Source organism: Engystomops pustulosus, chromosome 3 (genome assembly GCF_040894005.1).
Source record: "Engystomops pustulosus chromosome 3, aEngPut4.maternal, whole genome shotgun sequence".
Classification (NCBI taxonomy): domain Eukaryota; kingdom Metazoa; phylum Chordata; class Amphibia; order Anura; family Leptodactylidae; genus Engystomops; species Engystomops pustulosus.
Window position 1 is genome coordinate 28,412,933 of NC_092413.1, and position 19,643 is coordinate 28,432,575.

Below are 19,643 nucleotides of genomic sequence, written 5' to 3' on the forward strand. Positions count from 1 at the left end.
GCGCTCCCCAAGCGACACATTTTCGGTTTTTAAATGCGGCGGTTTTTCCGAATACGTCGGGTTTTCGTTCGGCCACGCCCCCCCGATTTCTGTCGCGCGCATGCCGGCCCCGATGCGCCACAATCCGATCGCGTGCGCCAAAAACCCGGGGCAATTCATGTACAAGCGGCGCAAATCGGAAATATTCGGGTAACACGTCGGCAAAACGCGAATCGGGCCCCTAGTAAATGACCCCCATTGTATGTATTTATTGTATGTATGTATATACGCCGGTCATATATATACATGTCCCCCAACTGCCGTGTGAATGAGGCCTAAATCTATAAGTTTTTCTTTGTCTATACCCTCAAGTTCTGTAATACACATGTAGCATTCCTTCTGCTTAGGAAACAAGCTAAAAGTGATAAAACCCAATAATTACTTCTGTAACAAGGATAAATGAATTTGGTTGATAATGTATCCTTTCTGTAATTACAGAGTCGTGTTTCAGATCCACTAAAGTAAAACCCTTCTGGTGCATGTGATGCCGGTGAATGAGATCATTCCGGATTGTCACTTTATAGGATAAACATTATTAGCCTCTACTGTTAAAATCTCCGTTAAAGACTCTATAATATGTTCATTATGTAAAAGAGGAAAGCAAACACATCCGTGAAAAGATTTTGTAAAGGTTTTCTTCCCATTGTTATGTAGAAGTCCATACAATCAGTGACATGCTGGGTAAGGGGCAATAGCTGTATTTGCTTTGACTACCTGACCTTGCTGGGACATTGTGGATGAGGCTCTTCTGAAACAAAAACCTCACGTGGTGCCGGGTGCAAAGCCATTAAAGACGCGGATAACTTGACTTTTGTAGCTAATTTAGTGGGAGGGACAAAGACTGGATGAAATGTAAAACTTCCTGAAGTCCATGTCCCATCAGTGTTCTTCTATAAGCTCTTAGAAATTGCCACTTAAATAGTCATCTAGAAGACACACCGGGTGCAATGTAAATCCCAGGGACACCATGCTGTAAAAAGAAAGCATAGCATAGAGCAGGAGGAGCAGATTAGCCGGATGTTTTGTTTTAATAGAAAAGTCATAACTTTTAATTTATTTATGTTAAGGACTCACAGGCTTTTACACCATTTCCTTCTTTTAGGTTAAATCTTTCTTGTTCATCTCTAAAAAAAAAAAATAATCGCCTTTCAAAGTCATGTGCATATGAGCTATGAGGAGTCACTTTTAAAGGTTTGAGGAGCGCCATTCCTGATCCCCATATCTTAGGTACTATAGCGGTTCCGCCATGGTTCTGTTGCTATTGTAAAGATGAGAATACAGATGGACCAATACAGCCAGTGCATAGTATAATGGTACCATAGGAAATAAGGTTAGAAAAAGACATCAGTCCATTAAGTCCAACCTATTAATCCTAAATTATACAGTGTTGATTCAGAGCCCAATGTAGGGAAAAATTCCTTCCCAACCCTTAATATGGCAGTCAAAATGTCAAAGTAAAGAAACGAGTTAGCAAGAAATACTTGGGATTGCGATTTGAAGATAAAGATCCAATTCCCAACTATTGGGCATTTCATAATTGGGGGGCTGACTGCATGGGGCATTTTATCAGTAGAAGGGTGTCTGGCTGCACGGGGCATGTCATAACTGGGGGGCTGGCTTCATGGGGCATTTCATTACGGGAGGAGGCTGTGACCAATGCATTTCCCACCCTAGGCTTATATACGAGTAAATAAGTTATTTGTGGCAAAAATAAGCGACTTATACTGAAGTATATACGGTATATTACATATGGATCTTGGTGCTATAGAGCCTAAGAAGTCAACCATTGAAGCCACAATCCCTCCTTCAGCCCCAAAAAGTGTCCCATCTCAGACAAAAAAAAATGACTCATTTCTCATTTGCATTTAACTTTGAAAGTGACTTTTTATTGCTTAACGGACAAGTTTTAACATAAAAGAGAGAACTGTAGAAAGGATATTTCATACCCTGCCCGGGGCTAGAAGTTTAGTGGGGTAAAAAGCTGGTGACAGAGAACTCCTCAAACATCTGCTTATTCTGAGAGTCCGGTGGGTCGTCCTACAGAGTGACCTGTAGAGATCATTGTGTGTGCATGCGTACAGAAACAGCTGTCAATCATAATCATGGGTCATAATCATATAAAGTGATTTGTCAAACACCGGTCCCTTATCCAGCTATTCCTCATGGCTCAAAGTGTTTCCTCATAGTTATGAAGCAGGGCCGACTTGGCTTGAAACGTGTGATCTTTGTGTGATACTCACATGGTTTAAGTGTGAAGCAATAAACATATGTACTGTATATACTTGGGTATATATATTGAGATTTTCAACACAATTTTTGTACATAAAAAATAAATTTAATTCACATACTCCAGGGCACACCTCCTATGTCCTCTTCTCCCCGCATCTCTCCTCTTTTCGTCTTTGGGTTTGCCGGCAGTGCGCCCAGATCCCAGATGTATGTCATTGGGGGGGGGGGGGGGGAGTGCTGTGGACAATGTATTCATTGGGGGGGCTGCTGTGGACATTTTATTAATTAGGAGAGGCTACTGGACACTTCATTAATGAGAAGAGGCTGCTGGACATTTCATTGATGAGGGGAGGGTACTGGACATTTTTTAATGAGGGGAGGAAACTGGAAATTGTATTAGAGAGTAATGTCTGCATATCCATCAATAAGTTTTCCCAGTTTTTTGTGGTAAAATTAGGTGCCTCGACTTATACTAGGGTCAATTTATGCGAGAATATATAGGGTGTAAAATATATATATATACACACACACCCATTGATTCTACTTTCTCCATATATCTTCTGGATATAGACAGCATTTTCTCAAAAACCCAAAGCATCATACTCATTTTACATATATTACCAATAACATAACAAAAAATGTTACTTACCATGAACAGATCTCGCGCACCAATATCTACTGCGAGGAGAAAAGCCTTTTCAAATCGTTGATGCCTAAAACAGAATAATAAAAAAAAAAAACTTATAGGAAAAATATACGAAAGCTTCTTTTTGTATAGTGTGAGAAGGCTTGGTTTCAGCTCATACCACGTAAATGAACCACTGATTGTGAGGAGAGCTCGGAACCTCACTCCACATGAGTCCAGTCAAAGCAATCGCATTAATCCAGCTGCCATCCACCAGAATCAGACGTTGTGTTCAGATAAAAGTTTCTTTCTTTATTGGATTCATATAAAATGGTTAGTGGACAAACATTGTGTGATATCCAACGCGTTTCAGGCGCCAACTGCGCCCTTAATCATGGACAATGTAACACAGTGACACCAAACAAGCGATCTGAGCGATTTAATCTTTTTTCTACCATCTGTGACATTAACAAGTTTGTCCGCAATTTAACTATTAAGAGACATTTTCTCCCCATGATACATGACAATGTCACAAATGAGGTCTTAACTAACATTGATACCAACATTCCCATTAATAATATTTTTTGTGACTTTAATTTTTCTGAACAATTAACTCTATTAAACCTATTATCGCTGGATGCTGAATTGCTTGACGGTGATTCCACTGTCAACCAGTCAGGCGATCTCAGGGTTCGTAATCCACATTTTTATCCCGTGCAATCACGCACGCTGTCTATGAATGTGTTTCAAAACAAGGTTATGAAAGAGTTAATAGAATTGGACAAAACTACTAACTTGTCAGGCAAGGGTAACTTGTCCCTTGATCACCTCCGTGCCCTATCCGAGTTAAAAAATTGTTCTAACTTAATAATTAAAATGTCGGACAAAGGGGGCACGGTGGTTCTCATGGACAAGGATACCTACTGCACTCAAATATTGACCATGTTGTCAGACGATGTTGTGTATAGGAAATTATCGCAAAATCCTACTTCAATATTTAAAAAGAAAATTTTCCAGTTAATAGAGGATGGGTTGTCCTTAGGTCTAATTACACCTAAACAAAAAGATTATTTGTGTGTTCAGGACCCCATTATTCCGGTTATACACGGCTTACCCAAAGTCCACAAGGGTATATTACCACCTCCCATGCGACCGATTATCTCTGGTCTTGGATCACTTAGTGAGAAATTATGCGAGTGGTTGGATAGTCTACTCCAGCCACTAGTAGTGAGGGTCCCGGGTTATCTACAGGATTCCTCAGATATACTGAGGAACCTAAGCCAACACACGTGGACTGACGACCATCATTGGGTAGGATGCGATGTTATTTCCTTATACACGTCCATTCCCTATAATGTTGCAATGAGAGCTCTGGAATTTCATTTAAATTCTTACAGTAATTACACACAGGATCTCAAACAATACATTATGGAAGTCACTCATCATCTGATGACACATAACTATTTTATGTTCAACAACTTCTTCTTTTTACAGACTCAGGGAGTCCCCATGGGGGCGAAATATTCGCCCTCACTAGCAAACTTGGTCATGTCGTGGTGGGAAATACAGTACATCTATACGGAAGAAAATCCCTTTTCGTCGAACATTGAGTGGTATGGCAGATACATCGATGATCTCCTCCTAATTTGGAGGGGTGATGTATCTGCCATACCCTCATTTGTAACTTACATCAATCATAATGACCATAATCTTCAATTCACACATTATTCTCACAAAACGGATGTAACATTCTTGGACTTAAATTTACATGGACAAACAGGCAAACATATAATTTCCACCACATATAGAAAACCTACAGCAGGGAACACGATTTTACATTTCAACAGTCAGCACCCCAAGCACACTGTTAAGTCAATTCCTGTGGGGGAAATGACCCGTAGCAGAAGAAACTGCAGTCTTGACACGGACTTCCAGAGGGAAGCCAAAGACATATCCCACAGATTATCAGAGAGAGGTTATCCACAATGGACACTCAACAGGGCGTATAACATAACTAACAAAAAAGACCGTAGCTCATTACTACATAAAAAAACAAAGTTCAACTGTGGAGAGAGCCAGAACACAGTTCCGGTACTCTCTCTACAGTATAGTTCACAATTCTACAAAATCAAACAAATTATTGTGAAATACCTCCCCATACTCTTGGAGGATGACAAACTTGAAAATATTTTGACCAATGGGTACAAGGTGGTGGCCAGAAGAGGACGCACACTTGGCAACATTTTGTCTCCCTCATATGTAAAGGATAGTCCATCACGCCAGGGGTGGTTACATAATTGTGGTTTTTTCAGATGCGGGTCAAGACAATGCCGTACTTGTAATTTTGTTGTCCCAATTAAAACATTCTCTAACACTTCAGGGAACAAGACATTTAAAATCAAACAACATCTTACATGCAACAGTTTCCATGTTGTTTATGGAATCAGATGCAAGGCATGCAACATTATGTATATTGGTTGCACAACACGCAAATTTAAAACCCGGATATTGGAACACATAAATGATATCAATGGTAATGAATCTAGAAATATAAGTGGTGCATCTGCCCACTTTCGGAATTCACACGATAAAACAACCAATAATTTTTTGGCTTTCATCATTGAAAAGGTTCATACAACCAGAAGGGGCGGGGACATTAAAAGACTGTTGTTGGATAGGGAAGCCTTTTGGATCTTACAATTAGATACCATGGCTCCCAAAGGCATGAACATAAGGAATGAATTAATATTACACTACCACTAGCACAGTCACATTATTATTGTCATAGCCTATACTAGCGTTTCGTGTATTCCCCTGCATGTCTCTATATTCAATGCCTTGCATTTTGTTACACACTTCCATTCATTTTACTGTTCCTTACCACGGACATTTTAGTCATACCTGAGAGTCTCCTCCATTCAATAACAACAACTACATCAATATGATCATTGTTTAAACATCTACTTGGTGCCTGTTCGTTTGTGGTCATTATACACAATGTCAATACCATTGTTTTTAACATGTATGTATCTTGATTTTAAATCACCATGCACAAGTTTAAGTTGTTCAGCAAGGACACGATCGGCACGGACTAGACAACCTTATTATATTCATTTATTTACCGCTTACGTTTTCGGCCTGGTGTTGTCGCTCCCATGTGAGATCATGTGATTGGGTCGCCATGACTACCACACTCACACTGGATCACATGACTCCCAAGCTGATCGCAACATTGTATCCGGTTGTCCGATCAGAACACACGCCCCATTGAGGCGTGGTTCACAATTTACTCATGTCCTGCTCTCACTATAAATTGTTTGGTGTCACTGTGTTACATTGTCCATGATTAAGGGCGCAGTTGGCGCCTGAAACGCGTTGGATATCACACAATGTTTGTCCACTAACCATTTTATATGAATCCAATAAAGAAAGAAACTTTTATCTGAACACAACGTCTGATTCTGGTGGATGGCAGCTGGATTAATGCGATTGCTTCTTTTTGTATACACTCAACATCGAAAGTCATAAATTGTCTTTTTGTCTGCACAGTATACGTCTCATCCTGCAGGAAACACAGAAAGAAGCAGCAAGCTACATCTTTCCATCCTGCTTCCTCCTGCTGAGCGACATACACACTCAGTGGAGGCCATAATGGCCCATGGGAGACGGATCACACTGTAGTGCATCCACCCTGGGCCTCCGCTGAGTGTTTGCTCTGGGAGGTCTCCAGTGATGTAAATTCCATTTAAAGCGCAGTAACGTCACTCGGAAGACACCCAGAACATCGGCAGTAGAAAATCACTGGCTGTAGCAGATTTCCATGCACTTTTCTGCTGGGAGGGGAGGCACTGAATAACGTTTCCCACTGTGTAAGCATACAGTGGAATATGTCCTGGAACTCCGTTGTAAGGACACATCAGGAATTTGCCTGATGTGCCCTTCAAAAGGAGGCCAAAAATACAATGTGAATGTAGCCTAACACAGGCCACAAAGCCGTAGCAGAAGTGCACTGTCTGCACCTAATTACCACTAAGGCTCTGTATACAAATCATGATTGGCAGTGAGGGACAGCGCCATAATGGACCGGAGTGCCAGAGAGGAGTGAGTATAGCTTGCTTGTTATTTTTATACCACCAAGGGCCCATATTATAAAAAAAAGTAGTAAAAACATTTAGATCAAATAAAGTAGGGCACCTAGTGTATGGACTTAACATTACAGGCAGTCCCCGGGTTACGTACAAGATAAGTTCTTTAGGTTTGTTCTTAAGTTGAATTTGTATGCAAGTCAGATTTGTATATTTTATAATTGTAACCCCAGTCAAAAAATTATTGGTCTCTGACAATTGGATTTTAAAAATGTTGGGTTGTCATAAGAACCAGAATTAACACTAAAGCTTCATTACAGACACCTGTGATAACTGTTATAGCTGATTATTGTAGCCTAAAGCTAAAGTACAGTAATGACCAACATCCAGAGGTCCGCTTCTATCTAGGGGTCGTATGTAAGTTTCTTGCTCTTAAGTAGGGGACCACCTGTATGCAGCTTTTTATTATTTGTATGCAAGTCAGAACTGGTATATTTTATAATTGTAGCTCCAGACAAAAAAATTTTTTTTGACCTAGTGAAAATAGATTTTTCAAAAGTTGTTGCTGTCATGGAAACAAGGATTATGAATAAAGCTTCATTACAGACACCTAACAGCTGATCAGTGCAGCCTGGGACAAAAGTAAAGCATCCGGATACTTCACCAGAGGTCACAGTGGGCAGAGAGGTCGTCTGTAACTAGGGGTTGTCTGGAAGTCGGGGGTCCTTAAGTATTCACATTAAATGATATACCGTAATGAATTGCAACGAACCCCAAAGATAACTTTTAATACAGGAAATTACCCGAGAAGTTAATCAGAATATTACTATATAAGGCTGATCCTATATAGAGACTTCAATCAGCAGATTGGAATCATTCTCAGACTTGGGTTGCTGGAGGCTGTTTATGTTCCTCTTCCTCGCCTTTAAATAATTATTAATAACTTTCACTATAGAAAATGATTCCTTCACTGCCAAAGACTACACACCATCCATATCCATCCGTGTAGGAATATTATTATTTATCTTGGCCACCCTGATCTTACACTGTGGTGGAAGTCTCCTGGAAATCACAAGAACTATTGAGGCGTTCCTTATATAATCCCATGACTACACACACGTCGGAATAATTTACATTATCAAATGGGTTGACTGAACCTTGACCAGAAAAGTTGGCAGACTACCAGCCTGTACATCTCATGATGAAAATAAATTAGCAATAAAAATTTGGCAGCCAGATGACGGCAAAGTTTATGGTAAAATTAATTATTCATTTGCTGCTCACGTTCCAAACTATCAACGTCACAAAGAAACAAACCACTGGTTAAACATGTCACCTATAGTGAGACCCGGGTGATACCATAGATTAAAAAGTTTCATGAGCCCTTTTCACTTCCCCTTCCTTCTTCCGTCACATGGACGCTGCAGAGTGGGTGGGACGTGCTCCTGAGCAATGAGGGGCATCTGGTAACACCTCCCCGAGCCCTTCTGACTCATTTGCATAATTCGAACAATTAATTTAGAAGGAAGGAGGTCACAGATAACAAATATAAGAAGATTACCACAGGCGCAGTGCATGGATCAATGAGGAAGTGCTCCTGGTTTATCATGATGGATTTTGATGGCACAGCAGTTAAAGGCACTTTTAGCACCTGAACCTCAACTAAGCATAAATAAATCTGAAAACAAAATATTTTTGAATAATAACCACTATTACAGTACAATCAATAAACAACGTGCTTTAATGTCACTGCAAGATCTTGTGAGCATCTGTCCATTTTAGGCTGGATTCACATTACGTTATTTTCTATACGTTGTAAGGACATGTCAGGAGGATTCTGGCGTATCCTCACAAAGTATGGCACAGACGTATCCGACTGTATTCCTATACAGTGTGATCCATCACCTGGGGACCACCTTTCCCCCCAAATGGGGGGGGGGGGGGGGGGAGTGTACATTGGCAGCAGCTGGCAATTGGCTGCTGCCGATGAATTGCGGTGTTCCCCCTAGTGATGTCACTGTCCTGATATGGACAGTGACATCACCGGGTCCACCCTCCCCTTAGCTGTCCATTGCCTTCATTAAGCCCATACGTTTCTCAGACGCAGGCTGCACGATGAAAAGACAGAGCTTGTTACTTCTTTCCATCCTACATTTTTTGATGGACAGAACATTTAGTGGCCAGACAGAGGCAGCACCTATCTCTCCCTCTACCACCATTTGTCACTGTATACACTAAGCGTATATGTCGGGTGCTTTCCCGACATAACGCTGAGCGTATTTAAATACGCTTAAAGGTGATGTGAACCCAGTCTCATTGTTTTGTAATGTCTTTGTATATGAACCCAATGATTGAGCTTTATTAAGTTTTATTTATTATATTATGTATGACAGCCAGATTAAATAAACATATTTAGAATAAATAGAATAAACCACTATTAAAACTATGACTTACTCTAGTATAAGAAACAATCTTTCTCACCTTAGAAGATGATGAAAAAATCTGCGGGCATATCTACTGATGGGATCTCTGTACTCCATTATGATGGTGTCCAGAAGAGGGCAGGATGGTGAGTAGAAGGTACCAAGGCAGGCCTCCAGCTGAGCTGTGGTTTGAAAACATGCCAGGAGTGTAGAGATTATTACTTTACATGACACAAGCTGAAGGATTTATATGAACACTGACACCACAAATCACATAAGAGCCCCCGCATATATCAGAGAACACAGCACTAGGGGTTCGGTCTGAGGCCGGAACAAAAGGGATAAAGATGCATTCCGAATTCCAAATTGGATTCTTCTTGGTCTCCAGAAAGTAGAAAAGTCTTGGATTCATGAATATAGGGGACCAGAGAAAACATCATGATATAAAAGAATTATTACTGGACAATCATTGCTCTTGGTTGCCACAGCTGCCCATCGGCACTTTGTACCTGCACTTTGGAGGTGGTGATGGGAAGACCTCTAGCCAGTTTGATGCCATGATTGTTATTGATCCCAGCATCTAAGGGGTTATCAGAGTAATCTTAGATCCCTGACAATGCAGCAGTGTCACCGCTGCATCACAGAACAGAAGTTTAGTGCATCAATGCATGAGGGTTTACAGAAAATGATCCTGTGTGGTCAAGTCCTCTATGACAAGATGAGTTCTGGAAATACACTGATAAACTAGCTGCTTAGTGGATAATACTAATAATAATTTGCTATTATCGTATTTAGTCTTTACTACTAATAGCATGATATCAGTATAAGGTTTGCAATGGCTTTTGACCTCCGCCTTATTGAACAGTAGTCATTACCCATTCATCTATAAGTTATGAGCTTGACCATCGCTCCATTCAGACATATATGCCAGGTACTGGTGATCAGGGGATCTGGGACCCCACGCAAAATTATGTCTGGGGGCTACCTTTGGATAGCTCCATTCTCTGGGTCCCTGTTCTTTCATTGGCATCCTGAAGACATCAGCGAGGGGCTCCAAACAGTGGCTTGGGTTGTTTTTTGAGTGAGTCCACCCCTACTGCTGAATAGTGTGGTTTTCCGAATTTGGACCCCCACTAATGTGCAACGTATTCCCAATCCCACACATTACCTGATCTAATATTGATGACCTATCCTAACAAGAGGCTTGTAATATTTTTGTTCCAGAAAACCCCTTTAAACATCTACAAGAAAGTTGTAGTCTTATCTGACGTGCCGAGCCTGTCACTTTTTGGTTGATCAATCCCCTGATGCTTTACAGTGGGATGTGAACCCCTACAGGTTGAACATTTTAAATTATTCTGTAAAAACCTGAAATATGCAAATCGTATATGTATAATGTTTTAATCTGGTAGACAACAACAAAGTAATTATAAAGGGATAGGTTATTCATATCTCAAACATGAGTCACGTCTGTCCCTCCCAGTCTCAAAAGGAATGTAACCTCAAAAACGGTGTTTGTTTAATTCTGCCCAATATATTATTACATATTATTATTACTATTCAAATAGATGCAGGCATCTTCTCTCTGACCTATACTATAAGCATTGATATGTGTAAATTCACAAAAAAAACGCCATGGATTGGTGCCTACATGAAGGTTTCTTTTTAAAACCTACAGAATCAGAATACAGACGGTCCCCTACTTAAGAGCACCCGACTAGTTACAAACGGACCTCTGGATATTGGTAAGTTACTGTACTTTAGTCCTAGGCTACAATGATCAGCTGTAACAGTTATCACAGGTGTCTGCAATGAAGATTTATTGTTAATCCTGGTTCTGACAACCCAACATTTTTAAAAATCCAATTGTCACAGAGACCAAAAATTTTGGCCTGGGTTACAATTATAAAATATACAGTTCCAACTTGCATACAAACTCAACTTAAGAACAAAGCTACAGAATCTTGTACGTAACACGGAGACTGCCTGTACTCAGTTTACTTAGTATGTTCAAGAGTTGAGTTCTTATATCAAACTTTAAAAGGGTAAAAATATGACCCTTATTGGTTCACTTATATTCTACCCTATAAAAGTTTGCTGGGAGACTCAGGTCACATGACCCATGGACAGCAGGACTAACATTTTTCTGTGACATCCCGTGCCCTGCTGGCTTCTGGCACAACCTACAGTTATATCACTGGGGTACTCCCAGAGCAAAACACTCAGCAGAGGCAGGGGATGGATACCATAGAATGGCATCCGTCCCCCATAAGCTATTATGGCCACTGCTGAGCGTATATGCCACAAAGAAAGAAGAATCATGCTGGAAAGATGTAGCTTGTTGAGTCCTGTGTGATGGGACATACACTGGGCACAAAGAGACAAAAAGCAGGCATTGCTTTCCTGGTGTATACGCAGAACATTGTGTGTACATCTGAGTGTATAAATGTTGCACAGTAGGAGGAATCAGAATGGAAAGATGTAGCTTTCTGTGTCTTTACATCCGGTGTTTCCTGCATAATGGGAGTTGGAAAAGAGGGCAATTGTATTCTACTACCTCTGATCATTACAACTTGCTACAGACTTACTAAATTGACCATATAGTGAGGCATAGCAGCTCCTTAGATAGTATACTGCTCCCAGGATGTAACCTACCTTAGGTCTGTTTCTAGTGACTGGAGCCCTCCAGACAACTGCACTGGTCTCCAATTACAGCTGAAGAGCCTTTACTAGTGGTTCCTCTTGGGCTCCTTTCAGATGAATGTTGTAATATGGCCGTGTGCTACCCTTTCAGTACAGGTTTTACACGGCCACACTCCCTTTAATGCGCATCTCAGCGCATGCTCAGACTTTTAGCCATACGAACGGCCCGGCTTCCTATGGAGATGGGAGAGCTGAAGAGCGCTCTCCAGACGGTGGTATCCTATATCCGGGTCCTGACCTGGGTCCTATCATACGTTCGTCTGAAAGGAGCCTTAACGAGGTTGTCAGTAAATCTTTCACGTCTACTCTCACGATCCTGCTGTTGCTTCTGTCGTTCTGCTCATTATTGGGGCAGAACAAGGAGAGTAAAGGAAGCATCGCCAACACAACCCAAAAGATCCCACTGACTATAATTGGGTGCAATTGGGAATTCTGTTCTGGGTCTGTAATTTTACAAGACAAAACCTACAATAAAGGCTAATAATGGAGAAACTGAGCCTCTGACACGGACGTGAACTTAGCCTTACATAGTCATTACTATGAGCATATTATCCATTAACCAGTGCAGAGTTAGACATACGAGCATAGTTTGTGTATTTTTCCACCAAGATTAAGAAAACCAAGACAAGAAACAAACTTCCTATTGCTTATACAAGTGGCTCTCCAGCTTTCGTCTTGTTACAGTTTCCAGGGTATTCAGACTCGCATCTTATTTTGATACAAGAGCTTTCAAGTCACTTGCTTGTCAGCTACTCTTAAGATACTTGCATCTCGCTACCGTCTTAACTTTAAACTCTGCATGCGATGTTGTTGTATCTCCTAGCGCCATTGAACCAGCCCGCCTCACATTGACTGCTAACAACTCTATATTTCTGTGCCCAGCAGTGGTCCATTATGAGCTGTTCTCTGTTATACAGCTCAGTACAGAACATACATTTTCTTCTGTAATATATTGACATTAGGATCAGCGCAAAGCCGTATTTTTCCACAATAAATATTTCATATATGGATTTTTTTTTTAAAAAGAAATGCTTCTATAGCTTGTTGGTTTTGAAAAGAAATTATTGTGATACTAATCCGTATCTTTCTACTTTCTAATTTTTGCTAATGAAAACTATTAGTCATCGTGCAAAGGAGGTCACCGGTCAAGGTTTATTGACTTTTAGATGATCAATTCTCCATGTGTTCAGAATGTAGTTATGAGACAAAGTAAGTGAACCTTTTAGGAATTCCTGTGATTTCTCATTACTGATAAATTATAGTTGGACTGTTCTCTAAATTAGCGCTACAGAGAAATAACATATAACTAAATAACAAACAGTTCTCCTGTTTATTCCTTTTATTAAAGGGGTTGTCCAAGTTTGGGCCAGTGATCCAGTGCTGAATCTCAAGCATGGCTGCTGGGCTGTTTCATGCTGTATGTGAACAGGAGCAGCAATGTGCCATATACAGGCTATACTGAATATGTCTGCCATGTCACGTTTTTAAAGTACATTAAAGGGAACCTGTCACCAGGGACCTCATTTTCCACTAAAGACAGGTTGCAAAAGCCCATCACACCTGCAGTGCAAAAATGTCTCTCTGCCTTTTATAAGCATTTGCATTACAGTATAATTGTGTGTTATAACTTTCTCTGCACCCTAACAATATCCTCTGTGTAGTCCCAGGGGTTGGGCTTTGGGTTGGATGCATTTCAAAAAACAACATGTGATTTGTCTGTGCTGCAGACTCCTCAGCTATCAGCTCCTGTACGGCTCCTCCCTCCTGCTCCTTTACAGGGGTCACAGCCTGGTGAGCTGACATCAAGGGGGTAGGGAAGAGCTAGCGTTATTGGAGGGTTCCGATAAAGCTAGCAGTGTCACACTGCTGAGTTTGTTGTAGCACTAGGGGTTGCTTACTTTAGTAAGCAGCTCCTAGTGCCTTTTATATGGATGACAGGTCCCCTTTTAGTTTTATTGATAATCCTTGTTCCTAGGACAGCACAAAATTTTGAAAATTCAATTGTCTCTAGGACAAAAAATACTTTGCCTAGAGTTACACTTACAAAATTTTCCTGTTCTGACTAAAATACAAATTCAACTTAAGTACGACTACAGAACCTATCCTGTACATAATTATTTCTATCTAGTCCAGCGCCTTAAAGGACATCTACCCCCAGGATAAAGGATTGTAAACCAAGCACAATTACATCCTGGCATGTGCCCCCTCTGGCAGGTTCTGCTCTTCTTTAAGCTTCTTATGCCCTCATTTAAAAAAAGGCTTTATCAATTATGCAAATAAGCTTAAGAGGCTTGAGGCTCCATATTTGTTTATTGAGCCCAGGGCTCATTTGCAAAATTTTTAATGCCTTTTTTTTGTAAGAACAAAGCCATAACAAGCTAAAAGAAGAGTGGATACTACCAGAGGGGGCACACACCAGCATATAAGTGTGCTTGGTTTACAATCCTTCGTCCTGGTGGTAAATGTCCTTAAAAAGTAGAAGGCACAATAGCCTAATAAAACAAAAGAAGCCATTCAAGCCAGTTTTTTGTCCTGGCAGAGTTCTGGTCCAGCAGTGAAGGGAAAAAGGCAGGGAGAACCAAAATGCGGTGCTGTTATTTCCATTTTGCTGTTCCATAATAGGAACAGATAAACTAAAATAACTGCAGTGTCGGATCGATCAGACGACAGACACCAACGGTGCCCAGCGGACCCTGCAGCCATCGTCACAGATGTGAACATAGATTTAGTTGACTTTCCTGGCGTCACTATGAGGCTTTTATGTTAGGATGAAATTCTCCTTAATGATCGGAAGTCATTAGAACTCAAAAAATATAGAGAAATTGTAACTTTTTTTGTTTCTAAAAATATTTTTTAAAAATCCAAAAAATAAATGCATGCAAAATCCTCTAAAACCACCAAAGCAGGTAAGGAAAATTAGCACTTTTCAAGATGGTGAAAGATCGACCACGCGATAAGCTGAACTCCTTATTTTACAAACCAGCAGTCATTTTAGATTAAAAGTAAAACAGTGTTTTTTATGTTGTCCAAGACGAGACGGTTCTTTTCTCCATTGCTGTTTTCTGTCAGCATGTTTTGTGTCGTTGAATGCTCCGACCCACACGGAATAAGAGCCGCTACTTCTGTAGTTACAGATTCATTAGAAATCTCAGCTTGAAACTGACGGAGGGAAAAAAAAGATCTGAAAGATAACCGTCACATCCCACCAAATAAAAAGGGCTCACTAGGTTCTACTAATAAAAAGGAAAACAAATTACCACACGTTTCAAAATTGTTAGATTCCCGACATAATAACTCGGTGCTGAAAACAAATGTCCTCCGGTTTGAAGCCCCTATTGGTATCATGGAGCTATCATCTTGGTAATAAGCATACTGCAATAACAGTGTTTTAAGAAGCACAGTGGGAATTAACGCCGACTCGCTGACGCTCTGTTAAACTGGTTTTTAATGGCATACTTTCTGCTGCACCGAACAATTTCCAAACAGGCATTTTATCTAAATTGAATATTAAAATTAAAGTGGAGGCAAGGTTTCATTATTTTACTATAATGAGTATTGGACACAGCGATAAACTAGTTTTAAGAAGTAAAGTTTGTGTACAAAAAGACAAACAAAGACTCCTCTTTCATGAATTCACCTCTTTTGGTTGCACGTCATCGTGCCATCCTCTTCCAGTCTGTCTAACCTCAGGCTTTGGGTCCTCTACGCACCAATGTTCCTCACCAGTCCCGGCATCACCTATAGAACTTGTCTGTTCTGGCTATAATCAGCAACCAGATACTGTATTAGATCTCACCTGCTTCGACCTAAAATCCATGGCCACTCCCCAAATTGTCTTGTCTGACCTTTCCTGATACCCTTGATTTTTAGTCTATGCCTTAATCTGTTATCCAGTAACACATCCTTGTCTGGCCTTATATTTTAGTTCCGTTACATGTATGTCTTGGTTCTTGCTGACCTCCGGCCTGCCTGTCTGTACTACTTTGATGGCCACATCCTTATATTGAACAAGCGTAAAATCTCTAACCTGTTGTCCATCTACATTGGTTCCAACACAACTACATGATTATCAATAGCACGGAATTCATGGGGTCATCTCAGTACCTTAACCCTAAATAAGGTGGTTCCTATAGGGGAATTGTATTATCAGGCTGGTTGTGTTGGTAAATAAGATCATTACTTGTCATTCTTCATAGAAAGTCAGACTGTATTTATTGAGCAACAAAGGCTTGAATCAGAATATCACATACAATTGATGGCCCTTCGTCAGGATAAGCAATCAACATGTGATCAAAAGTAGTTGATCCTATATCCCATGTATTGGATGGAAGCTGTAAGTACAGCCACAGCCCATATTCAAGCGAATGGGATATTTGGCCTCCACCGCATCTGGCCACAACATACAGCACAAAGCGAACTACTACTGACTGTGTTCCCAGTGTTTCAAGGAAATCTACCACCAAGAAGAAAAATTGTAAACCAAGCACACTGAAATACTGGTGTTAGCCCCTTCTAGCAGGATCTGCTTTTTTTCTTTTTCCCTTTTTTTTTCTTTAAAACAAAGGCTTTAAAAACAATGTAAATGAGCTTGGGGGGGTTCCATTAAAATCTATAGAGCCCGAAGCTCCCCAGGCTCATTTGCATATATATTATTTTTTTTTTTTGGAGGGGGGGCATAAGAAGCTATAGATCCTTATAGAGGGGGTGCACACCAGCATCTACCATCAGTACAATCCTTGATTCTGGGGGTAGATGTCCTTTAAGACAGACTCCCTGCTGATAAAATTTGATGGCTTACCCTGAGGGCAGGTCATTACAATGATTTCCAGAAATCCCTTAAGATAAACCAGGGACACCTATTCTTAGATCGAGACACTGGGGGATATTTATCATACGCTGGCGCTCGTGCGCCAGCGTATGATAGCCCCGCCGCTGCAAATTCGCAGCCCGATACATGAAGAGGCTTCTGCCTCTTCATGTATCGGGCTGCCAGTTGCGCAGCGTTTATCCTACGCCAGGCCCTGCCTGGCGTAGAAAAAAACGCAACTGGTGACTTTTCACGTATGAAAAGGCACCGGCAGCAGCGAGTGCGCAGGCGCGGGGACAGTAACGCCCCGCGCCGGCCCACTCCCGTCCGGCCGCGCCCCCCGCTCGGCCGGCCGCGCCCCCCCTTCACGCCCCACTGACGTGAAGGTGGCGGATTGGGGAAAATAATCGCAAAAGCTAGCAATAAGCTAGCATTTGCGATTATTTCAGGGCCTCTGCACCAGTGGCTGTGCGCAGAGGTCCTGATAAATATGCCCCACTGTGACAATGTGGTAATCTTCTTATATTTGTTATCCATATCCTCCTTCCTTCTAAAATCAACTTTTAAAAATAAGCTAATGAACCTAAGGGGCTCTGGGAGGTGTTAAAGGGGTATTCCCATCTGGGCATTTACATTTAATTAAATTCATTTGCCTTATGTAAACATTTCTTCAATTGGATGTTAATTAAAAAAATGTTCCTGTGTGAAGGTAATTTCTCATTAATGTAGTCATGTTGTCCCTTAGAAACGAGATAGCTTCCTCGGATACGACCACATCACACTCTGGCAGCGGTGGCCAGACTTGCGCTATAGAGTCCTGCCGGACCACCAGTATTCAGCAATCATTACCACAGGACGGCTGTGCGACATGTAGTAACTCCAGGACATTCTATATACAATAATCTTTTGTTTCTTTGTGCACTCACTCCAGCAGAGGTGGCCGTATCCAAGGAAGCCATCTCGTTTCTAAGGGACAAGATGGCCACATTTATGAGAAATTATCTTCACACAGGAACATTTTTTTTAATAACATCCAATTGAAGAAATGTTTATATATGGCAGATTAATGAAACTGAATGTGAGTGCCCAGATGAGAATACCCCTTTAACTAAACCCCTCTGCCTGCCTGATCTCACAGCAGCAGAGGAAATTTTAACAAACAGTGGGAGGCATGGCACGGCAAGGACAGACAACAACGTGGGAGCGGCCGAGGAGGTAAGTAAAGGATCTCCACAGATCACCTACAAAGTTTACAAAGTTTAAAAAAAAAAGTCAGATAACCCCTTTAATCACCTGGACCCTCCTTTTAATTGTTTGTTTATGATAGACCAAACAGCTGAAGGATAGATCAAAGGTAGACATTTCTACACCTAGAACTGAGCAGCAATACAAGACAATGGACTCTAGTGGCGCTGTAAGCCCTATACACCTGATGTCAGACATCCACTTTTAATAAAAAATTAATAGCAGGATCGACTTCTTAGACCCAGGCAGAGATACGCTGGTCCAGAAAAGCTAAACACTGAAATCAGTATCTTCTTAGCGTTTTCTACTGTTGCTTTTGAATACTGACGTCTTTGTCACCCTATGTGCCATTTTCCATGTTTATAGTAATTATGAATAGACCGAAATTTTGTATTCCTTCCATTTAGGAACAGTACAAGCAATAATGGTCTTAAAGAAGTATAATAATCAGCCGTATACCAGGTGAGTCCATCTTCTCAAACTGTTAAGAAAGGCATAAATATCACATAGAAAGCAATGTGCAGGATTGTATCTAAAAAGATAAATACATCATTGAACAGTCCCTGTGGCTTCTGCTTTTGTTTCAGCCAAAGCAATTTTGCTTTCCTTTTAAAAATCTATATTATAAAGTAGTGTAATATTTTCTCTATGCTTCATCTCGAAGTTAAAGTTACAGCATAAAGTCTCCTTTAAATGGTAACTGCACACAAAATATAAAATTTTATATCATGCAGAGAATGTTACTTCTTCCCTCTCAGCTCCCGTACTGTGGGTGTAGCATAGGGCCAGGTGCAGGCGGTGCACCCCTCACCTCTTCATTGGTAGCGGATGCGCGGTGGGAACGGCTAAATATAGGTCACGTGTCATATCTTGCGATGTAATCTCCCAGCTCGCTCACGGTGTGGTGAGACACTGGGGGTCATTTACTAAGGACCCGAATCGCGGTTTTACGTTGTTTTACCCAAATTTTACCGATTTCCGGCATTTTCCCCTGAATTGCCCCGGTATTTTGGTGCACGCGATCGGATTGTGGCGCATCGGTGCCGGCATGCACGCGACGGAAATCGGGGGGCGTGGCTGTCAGAAAACCCGTCGGATTCGGAGAAACCGCCGTATTTAAATAAAAAAATAATGTGTCACTTGACACGCGCTTACCTGCACCCGGCCTGGCTTGGTGAACTTCAGTGAACTCCGACAGAATTCAGCGCAGCAGGGACACCTGGTGGACATCGGGCGCACTACCTTAGTGAATCGCCGGAAGACCCGAATCCTCCACAGAGAACGCGCTGCTGGATTGCGAATGGACCGGGTAAGTAAATCTGCCCCATTATGTATGGGCCCCACTGTGTGCTAATCCCATCAATACTGGGTGCCATAGATATCTATGAGGCTTGTGTCACACATAATTGTGTGGCTGTATCACCAGCCCCATGTGGTTGTGTACATGGGAACCTACTTCTACTGATTTTCCGCCACCGAAAGAACAC

The 19,643-nt window shown here is 41.3% G+C and overlaps 1 protein-coding gene and 1 long non-coding RNA gene across 6 annotated transcripts in view; one reads left to right on the forward strand and one right to left on the reverse strand.

The window, feature by feature from the left end:
* The window catches only part of WDPCP (WD repeat containing planar cell polarity effector), a 217,873-nt gene that overhangs the window by 80,566 nt on the left and 117,664 nt on the right, over positions 1 to 19,643 (reverse strand). For 4 of the 5 annotated variants that reach the window (XM_072140380.1, XM_072140378.1, XM_072140379.1 and 1 more), the window contains 2 exons: positions 9,460 to 9,583; positions 2,918 to 2,981 (listed from right to left, as the gene is read on the reverse strand). In XM_072140380.1, the coding sequence (XP_071996481.1) occupies positions 2,918 to 2,981; positions 9,460 to 9,583 (188 nt within the window). Of the gene's footprint in view, positions 1 to 800; positions 1,010 to 2,917; positions 2,982 to 9,459; positions 9,584 to 19,643 lie in introns of those variants that run through there. The other variant, XM_072140383.1, reaches the window with a different exon arrangement.
* Positions 1 to 19,643, forward strand: part of LOC140121124 (uncharacterized) — a 76,836-nt gene that overhangs the window by 52,266 nt on the left and 4,927 nt on the right. The window contains exon 2 of the long non-coding RNA XR_011854031.1: positions 18,564 to 18,618. This is a non-coding gene — a long non-coding RNA (uncharacterized lncRNA). The remainder of the gene's footprint in view (positions 1 to 18,563; positions 18,619 to 19,643) is intronic.